This window comes from Nymphaea colorata, chromosome 2 (genome assembly GCF_008831285.2).
Source record: "Nymphaea colorata isolate Beijing-Zhang1983 chromosome 2, ASM883128v2, whole genome shotgun sequence".
Classification (NCBI taxonomy): domain Eukaryota; kingdom Viridiplantae; phylum Streptophyta; class Magnoliopsida; order Nymphaeales; family Nymphaeaceae; genus Nymphaea; species Nymphaea colorata.
The window spans coordinates 23,953,716-23,962,702 of NC_045139.1; the positions used below are offsets into that span (position 1 = coordinate 23,953,716).

At 34.8% G+C, this 8,987-nt stretch overlaps 1 protein-coding gene across 3 annotated transcripts; it reads right to left on the minus strand.

The window, feature by feature from the left end:
* Nucleotides 1-380: 380 nt before the first annotated feature.
* LOC116248612 (uncharacterized) lies at nt 381-8,724 on the minus strand. 3 transcript variants are annotated; one of them, XM_031621504.2, is made up of 8 exons: nt 8,667-8,724; nt 8,493-8,577; nt 5,763-5,867; nt 2,041-2,127; nt 1,309-1,359; nt 1,138-1,231; nt 934-1,018; nt 381-845 (listed from the first exon to the last, which is right to left on the minus strand). In XM_031621504.2, the coding sequence occupies exons 2-8, from the start codon at nt 8,562-8,564 to the stop codon at nt 692-694; spliced, it is 648 nt and encodes a 215-aa protein (XP_031477364.1). In that variant the 5' UTR covers nt 8,565-8,577; nt 8,667-8,724; the 3' UTR covers nt 381-691. The 3 variants fall into 3 exon arrangements, with proteins under 3 accessions (XP_031477364.1, XP_031477365.1, XP_031477366.1); XM_031621505.2 differs by having other exon boundaries at nt 8,493-8,564; nt 8,667-8,720; XM_031621506.2 differs by lacking the exon at nt 5,763-5,867.
* Nucleotides 8,725-8,987: the final 263 nt, after the last annotated feature.

The following is an 8,987-nucleotide window of genomic DNA, read 5'->3' on the forward strand; positions in this document are numbered from 1 at the left end:
AAGGTCTGTTCACAGAACTTTGTATGACTGAGTACAAAAATTATGATTTGACCAAAATTTGGCTACCTTTCATCTATTCTCACAAGACTTCTGACTGAGATGCACTAAAAGGGAGAAAAACAAAAACAAACAAACAATAAAACCAACCAAGAATATGGAGCTTCACTCTTTCATCTACCTCTAGCTAGGACAATAATCCGTCCTTTCATCTAACTCTAGCTAGGACAATAATCCGTTAGGCTAGAACTACCTGTCAATGTAGGTGAGACCTTGCAACTGAGTTGGGTATCTCCAAATCCACCTCAAAGACATGAAACATACAGTACCCTCAGTCTTTATCTCCACCAGTTCCATGTTTCCATGTATGGAAGATTGACAACTTGTGAAGGTCTTCTTTGGACTTTCTGTTCACTGAACTTTGTATAATGAGTACACAAATTATATATTTGACCAAAATTTGGCTACCTTTCGTCTATTCCCACAAGATTTCTGACTGAGATGCACTAAAAGGGAGAAAAGAAAACATAAAAACAAGAGAACTGACCAAGAATATGGTGCTTCATCCTTTCATCTAACTCTAGCTGAGACAATAACAGCCCTTCCGTTGGGCTAGAACTACCTGTCAATGTAGGTGAGACCTTGCAACTGGGTTGGTCTCCAAATCCACCTCAAAGACATGAAGCATTTTACCTTATGATACAGTACCCTCAGTCTTTATCTCCACTAGTTCGATGCTGCCATGTATGGAAGAAGACTTTGACGCAGGCATGAATGAGTAGGCATCCAAAATCTTCACACATTTTAACCCCCATTTTACCATTAAATACTCAATAAGATGATGTCCACTGCAAAGCATCGGCATCCAAAGGAAGGTTCAGAATATATAGAAAAGTTAACCAGAAAGAAACGTAAGGATGAAGATAGCATTGGAACCTCCTATTGTCATAAGTTGTTATGAAGACTGAGCCTGGAGAATTATGTAGTAGGAATGCCACTGTCGCGAATAGATCATCAAAAGCTTACAGTAATACACAAGCAGTCAGCAAGATTACCCTGGAAATTTTTTGAAGAGAAAAGTGGGGTGCATTATTAATTAGTTCATTACTATTAAAAGCAAAAAAGATGAGAGTTAGTTACCATTGGATTCATACAACACATCTGCACCAAGAATGATTTGAGGTCTCAACTCAAATAACTGTGTATCCCACTCCCCCCAGGTTAGACCAACCACCTTTAAAAGACACAAAACCTTAGGAAACAGTCATGGCTATAGTTTTTTAAGTGACTGAGATTAAGAAAGAAATTTGCCTTACAAGAGAGCCCATTGAGGGAACAAATTGCCTGCATATTTTCCAGTACCTGTCATTAAGAAAATTTGTGACCAGAGAAAATAGGTAGTCATTTCCCTAGATATTGCAAGTTCCAGATCTAACTGTCATTAGATTACTGAATCTCCTTTAAAACATAAAATGCACAAACAGAAATAGGTAGTTATTTTCCCTATACAGAAAATCTTGTAAGTTCCAGATCTAACTTTCATTAGATCACTGAATCTGCTTTAAAACATAAAGTGCACAAGACTAATCAGTTTGCATCCACAATCAACACCAACAAGTGTATTATCAAAATTGACAGCTATAACCCTAGGGAAGGGAAAACGCACTTTTAGTAAATCCATACTAAAGAAATATTTAGATAGATCTGGCATGTCCCCAACACAGCTCTACCAGTTCAAGCCAAAGTATCCAGTATCAAGTCTATTTTTGAATCCAATAATGATCCACCTCTTATGGAAAAAGAATCATTAAAGTTGTTCTAGATCATAGTCACAAGAATCCCCAGAAACATAAAAGAAGCTTGCAGTTCCTAATAACTTCTTTTAGCTAGAATTTGTAGTTCGCAAGTTTGGAGAACTATTTACTTTACATAAAAGGACTATTATGTGTATAAACAACTTCAATTTATCACACAGTTATGGCAAGAATCCTAAAGAATACCTCAAGGAACTGATATTTTGAATCAACACATTAACTGCTTTACCTGCTCTTCTTCTGCATTGTCTGTCAGTATCACCTCTGATCCCAATTTTGCGGCAGCTAATCCAGGCAGGGAAGTCCCAGCACCTAGCTGCTTCACAAGCAATAAGAATATTGTAGGAGGATGCAACCAAAATATGTGGAGATTAGGACCTTATTTCAATGATTTTTTTGTCTTCAAACTTCAAAGTACTTATACATGCTTATGCACTTTTTACTGTAAGGTGTGTTGAATTCAAAATGTGGAGAATTGGAGCTAAAACCAGGGAATAAATGGCAAAAATTGGAGAAAATATCTAAAACAAGGGGGTTAAACCCAAACAAGAACATGAATATCCAAGAAAAGAACTCAAACTATGGGATTGTATCTAATATCTAAGATTCAAGGTTTTAGCACAAAGTCCTAAATGACCCCTTAAAACCATAGGTCAACCTCATTAAGCTTTCTCAAAGCCAGTCGGCCCCTCATCTTTGGTCCTCCTCTAATCCTAGTGTAAACCCTAAATCCCCCTCCCAAATCTATTTAAGAACCATAGAGCAATGTTTTAAAAACTGGTGACTCAGGACTCAATGCATGCATTCTTGACTCATGGCTCGGCAGATCAACTTGGTGACTCAGGCCAGGGTTTGTTAACTTTTTTTCTTTTTTGAAAGAAAAATAAAATATAAGTTGTCATTTAAACATAAAAAAGTTGTAAAAATGACTTCAATAGATGTATAACTCAGAAACAAGCCAACCTAACACCAAGTAATAACTAACTTATATATTCCCATTTGATAAAAAGAAATTGGTCAATTAAGCTACTGCTCCTACTCTATCATTGCAGATTTCAAAAAATCTATGAAGCAAGAATTTATATATCAACAAAAAACAAGTCAATAAAAATCAAGCACTAAAATCAATATACTCAACCTTTATAACCGTTTAATGGTTACAAACTCAATGTGTATGCTATTATTATACAAAGCTAAAAATCCAAAAGTAAAGGGCAATGTCCTAAAAATTAAAAAAAAAAAATGCATCATACATGAAGTTAAGCCTAATTAGCTTTAACTTTTCATTTATAATATGAAAATTTAATAAATCAACAATAATTCTAAATTCTTATATTTCAATAAGTTAGAGGATTTGTGTCAAAAAAGAAGTAAATAGGTAGTTAGTAAAAAAATTACTTGTTAATTACAAACTACAAAATTTATCACTAGATTGCTTTGAGTCAAACGTGACTCAGGCCGAGTCAAGGACAAGTCATGCCGAGTTTCAACAAAAATGAATCCCCATATTGGGTTGACCCAATTGAAGGCTGAGTCAAGCCGAAACAACAGAATCAACAGATATTGAAGGCCAGCTACACCGTATAACACAGTATAAACTATAAAGATTCAAAGTTCTTGGAATATAGTTTAGGAGAATTGCTTTCTTATAAGTTTAATGTGATTGTTACCATTAATTGCTATTCCAACTCTCATTTTGTAATAGGTTTCACCTGTCTGTTTGATCTGAGGTAATAAAGCTTGTTCAAGTCTTTCTCTAATATTTTGTATTGAATTTTATTTGTTCTCTGTGGATTGACCAGACTTCAACATTACTATGGGAGTGAATTTGTTAAATCAACTTGGGAGATGGTTTAGTTAAAAAGTTACCTTCTATAAAAATAAACATCATACGGAAATCAAGAATATGGCACTTCGTTTTCTAATCCACCAAAATAACTTGAACATACATTTGTTTCTTGAAGTCGCCAAGATTAACCAATGAATAGAAGTTCCAGTTAAATTGTCATACGTAAAAATTGAAATTGCTTGGTGAATAATTATATCAGCAGATAAGTAAACATGAACAGGGTTAGCCAATTACCTGAATATTTTAATTGAAATCGACAAGTTAGTCAAAATTGAAAATTGAACTCAAGCCGGTGGAGGCCCTTAAAGGAGTAGTAACTAGTATGTTTAGAGCACAAGAAATATATAGGGAGGGAGACTATATGGAGACAAAAGATATTCACAAATACAGAATATACATACATGAATAAATATATATATATATATATATATATATATATATATATATATATATATATATATATATATATATATATATATATATATATATATATGTGTGTGTGTGTGTGTGTGTATATATATATATATATATATAGAGAGAGAGAGAGAGAGAGAAGACAAAAACCATATTTAATATTTTAGAAGGACACCTTTTTTCATAAGTGCCCAGGTCAATGCCTAGCGTTGACTAGTAAACCAAGATGGCTGAGTAGTTCCTCAGATGGACCTCGTAGGCTTGGAGGCATAGGCTAGTCGGCTGACTGGCACTTAGTGCAACAGCACCAGCAGTGGGACCGACTAGTTTCTACTTTAATAGAGTAACACATTGTGAAGCTGTACTGTATCTAGAGTCCATATCTTCCACAATCAAAATTTAGAGTTCCAGTAAGTGATAGTAAATAGAATTTAATCACATGAACATGGGTTAAAAGGAATGTATCTGATGGAAATTTGCTGTTTCCTTATGCTAAAATTGGACTTGCAGTGCATGCCTTCCGAGCATTGTCGACCGGAACCACTTTTAACAAAGGATCAAAATGGATGGCAGTTGGCAGACAAGGAGAAATAGAATCAAATAGGGTTTGTCTTCTTGAGTAGACCTGTATTTAACACTCATTTGAATACCTTTAAGCCAAGGTTCAACATTTTACTTCATATGTCATGCTTGATCATCAGAATGCAGAGTTCTTCACAGAGGCTTTTCCCTCTCATCGCTTCAACTTTCTCCTTGAGCATTGTCGACCAGAACCACTTTTAACAAAGGATCAAAATGGATGGCAGACAAGGAGAAATAGAATCAAATAGGGTTTGTCTTCTTGAGTAGACCTGTATTTAACACTCATTTGCATACCTTGTAAGCCAAGGTTCAACATTTTACTTCATATGTCATGCTTGATCATCAGAATGCAGATTTCTTCACAGAGGCTTTTCCCCCTCTCACTTCAACTTTCTCCTTGTCAAACTTATGGTCGTAGCACCTTAACTTCAGAAGATGGGTGTCCACATACACTATAAGCATAAAAGTATTTGTGGGATGTGTGTGACCTTATATTTTCCTTCTTTTTCTTACAATGTTCTCATGGTCAGACCAGCTAACCATAAGGTTAACTGAAAGCTAGTTTAACTAGTTGTCGAGGCTAGCCTAACAGTTAAGTTTCCAGTTTTTCCCGCTTTTGTTAAATAATTAAAAGTCAACACTCCATTGACATAAGGCAAGATACATTGCTATTTTTTTCTTCTGCACTCAAATGCATTGTTGGTGAGTTCTTTTTGCTCCTTTGGTCAGTTCCCTTCTTAAGAGACATCCACTGAGTCAAGCTTGTGAATAAAGCTCTTTTCTGTTACAGATTGTTCCGCATAAAGTAGTGCTGATGCTACTGCGACACTGGGGGAAAGCATGATTTGTGTGCACTTCTATGATGTACCCATAAAAACCTTAGCTCCCCGACCCCCTACATAACACCTCAGTAAGAAAAGAAGAATATAGTACAACATATTGATAACAGGTATAACTCCTACATAACCCTACCTGATGCAGATAACTGCAGCTGCAGAGTTAACAAAAGCAGCACAAAATGCAATACAATCACTTGATGAAAATGCAAGGAAAATAAGAAATGTGACTCATGACTAAGCTAGCTGAACCAAAGCAAAAGTTGTTACTTCAACAACGGTGGCACCAGAAAATCGTGCTCTTTGTTGCCATACATATTCGGCCAGTACAATGCTACAAGGCCAGACAAACATTCCATAGTCTTCCTGCATTACCTGACATTGCAACAAAGAAATGCATTTCTACGTTATTGAAAAAAAAAAAGGTAACACCTTTACAAAGCTACCTACAAGTCATTTGCGAAGGCTTTCAAAGATGGGAAATATTTTCTAGATTTCATTTTTTGTAACAAAAATGCTATCTAGACTTTCTGTATATCTTTCTTAACCATTGTCACCAATAATATTATCAACAGTCTCTCCTCCGAAGCTTTTCTGGATTTTTCTTCTACTCGGGAATTTAAAAAATTTGAAAACCAAAAAGTGACAGAAATTTATAAAATTATGAATTTGTTACTATTTTTCGAAAAATATGTTGACAAAAGTTCAGAAAATTTTGAAAATCTTAGAAGAAACAGAAAATAGAATATATATACTTAAAATACATATAAACAAAGGTTTCTTACAAAAAGAGAAAACATTATGATATCATCTTTTGCAATATTTTGAAATACTTCTAGTATCGTGACTATGTATTTCGCAAATGAAATTCTCTTTTATTTCCTTGATTAGTATTTATTCCTAAGTCACACGGGTGTGCCGAAAGTGGCGATGCACCGAGTTGACATGGGTGCAGGTGTGGGTGCAGGTGTATCACGGCAAACCAAGTCAGGTGTTGTTGACTACACCTGGTCTTTTCTTCTCTTATTTTTCTTCTCTCATCTTTTCCTTCTTCCTTTTCCCTATTTCGCAAATCAAACTCTCTCCTCCGCTCTTTCCCTCTCATTTCTCTCTTTTCTCTTTCCCTCTTTGTTTATCTCTCTCTCTCATTTAAGGGAAAGAGTCCTTTTCAAGGGATCAGAAATTTGAAGCCTTTTTGAAAGGACATCAACTTTTATTGGTCTACATTTTAAATTTTTTAATGAAGGTTACAAGCCTGGTCATACTTTTTAAAGCACAACTAAGACTGTTGAATATCCTCCTTCAAGGAGGACAACCAAGACTCTTGTCATTTTATTATTTTATTTAATAAAACTTTAAATTCTGTATGAGATTAAGGTAACTTTGATTAAAAATAAAAAGATCTAGACATATAAAATTACTTATATAACAGATATATATATATATAATTTTATATATATATATATATATATATATATATATATATATATATATATATATATATAATATAAACACACCTGCTCCCAAATTCTTTTGGAACTTGTCACATCCCACACCCGCACCCACACCCATGTGAGTCTGTGACATAGATTTAATATTTTCCATGATTTTTATTTTTTTTTTTACATCTCAACCTTCTTTAATGGCCAGCAAATTATTACCAGAGCTCATAACCTCTTGAAAATCAAACCAGGCAGCAAATCTATCGGACAACTCAAGGTCAACCAGGTCTAAAATGCTTATTTGACATCATTTGAAGTGAATTTTCCTCTATGAAGCAGTTACTTTGTTCAAATATAGCAGTAATTTGGTTTTAGCATAATTTCTTAACATAATTTAAGGCAATTTCTTTAATTCCCTGTGTAAATAACAAAATTTGTTTGGACATATTTATTTATTAGATCACATGCTAAATTTGACGTTATCTTTTCAGTGTCAATTCAGGCACATGTAGAATTAATTTCCAGCTTATTTTGGTATTGTTAATTCAGACAGATGTAGACTTGACTCCCAAAAGTCACCAAGACGAGGCAGATCTTCCATAGGATAAACTGGGTCAACGATGAAGCTCAAATTCCTAGGAGTTATAGTTGTAAAAAGATTAGATAAAGTTCCAAATATTGTGTAAAGGCAATACCCATTTGCAATATGGCTTCCAACTAGAATGATATTCACTTTCCTTTTACTGCAAAGGTTTCACATGTAGAAATCATCTCCAGAATCCAGACCGCTTACGAAGAAAGCAAAGGAAAAGAGAGTTTAGTATTATGTTTATGGCCTAACAAACTTGTCTGCAGTATAACTTGTACGTTCTGTCTTTTGAGAACTGAAAAAGATATCTTCTTTGTATATGGCTTGAACATAAAGCAAAAAATTCAGACAAAAATGCATAAACAAGTTATTCTCCGTTTAAAGAACCAAAGATAGAACGATTCCAAATAAATTACTCCATATCCGCTTCCCAAAGATCCTGAACAGGACATTCACCTAAAGTTTAAGCCCATAAATTCCTTTGAAGCCTAGGTTGCTAAGGGAGATGTCGGCCCTAGCCCATATGGGTAATAGAACATAAAGAGCAAGTTCTCCAAGTAGTGGCGTAGGGATGAGCATTACTAGCTATATGTGCAATGAGATTTTCAAATGTACAGGTTAGCGAAGAACTTCTCGCCATTTTTAATTTTGGACTTGCTATAGTACCAATAGGGTGTCTTCGGCTCAAATATCAGCTATTCTGAAAACAGTAAAACGCCTAAAAAAGTAAACTGAACCCTTTTCTTTGCATATCCTTCGAAAGGACCTTTCAAAATCTCCTTTCAAGAGATTAACAATCCGTAGTTCCATGAAGTCCGAAGCAAAAAGTTGAAAATAAAGCAGAAATCGGTTTTCCACATTAATCATGAGCATCTGTGACCTTGTATGTGCACGTCTGTGACGGAATCATACAATGTTAATCTCCTATCACAAAATCAAGCAGATAGACTGGGAGAAGGAGGTAAAAACCTCGATGATGGTGATACTGAACTGATCAGATTGGTCATCTTCACCGAACTTGTGCTCCGATAATTTCCTCATCTGCTCCAGAGTTCTATTCAAAGCAAGATTAGTAAGAGTAGAACCCACAACCAGAAAAAAAAAAAAAAAAAAGAGGCAAGGATTGAACAGATTCTCATGTACATGCTCTAGGAAGCCCACACCAGGCCCTCATTCGAGCAACTACACCTGCAGAATCGGGGATATAATTTTTCTTGAACAAGATCTTGTAAGAGTAATTTACAAAAAGCTTCTTCATTTTGACTAAATTACAGGCGCTGCGTTAATCTTTCAAAAATCATGTTCAGTTGCCTGGGTTAAGAAGAATAATATGGCCTAAACCCCTTAAAACGTATTATTGAACACTTTTCATGTAATCTAACCTTGCAGATACGAACCTGAGGGTAATTTGATCAACAATATATACTATGTTAATTATTTTTGGAGTTTAATTGTACTTTTTAA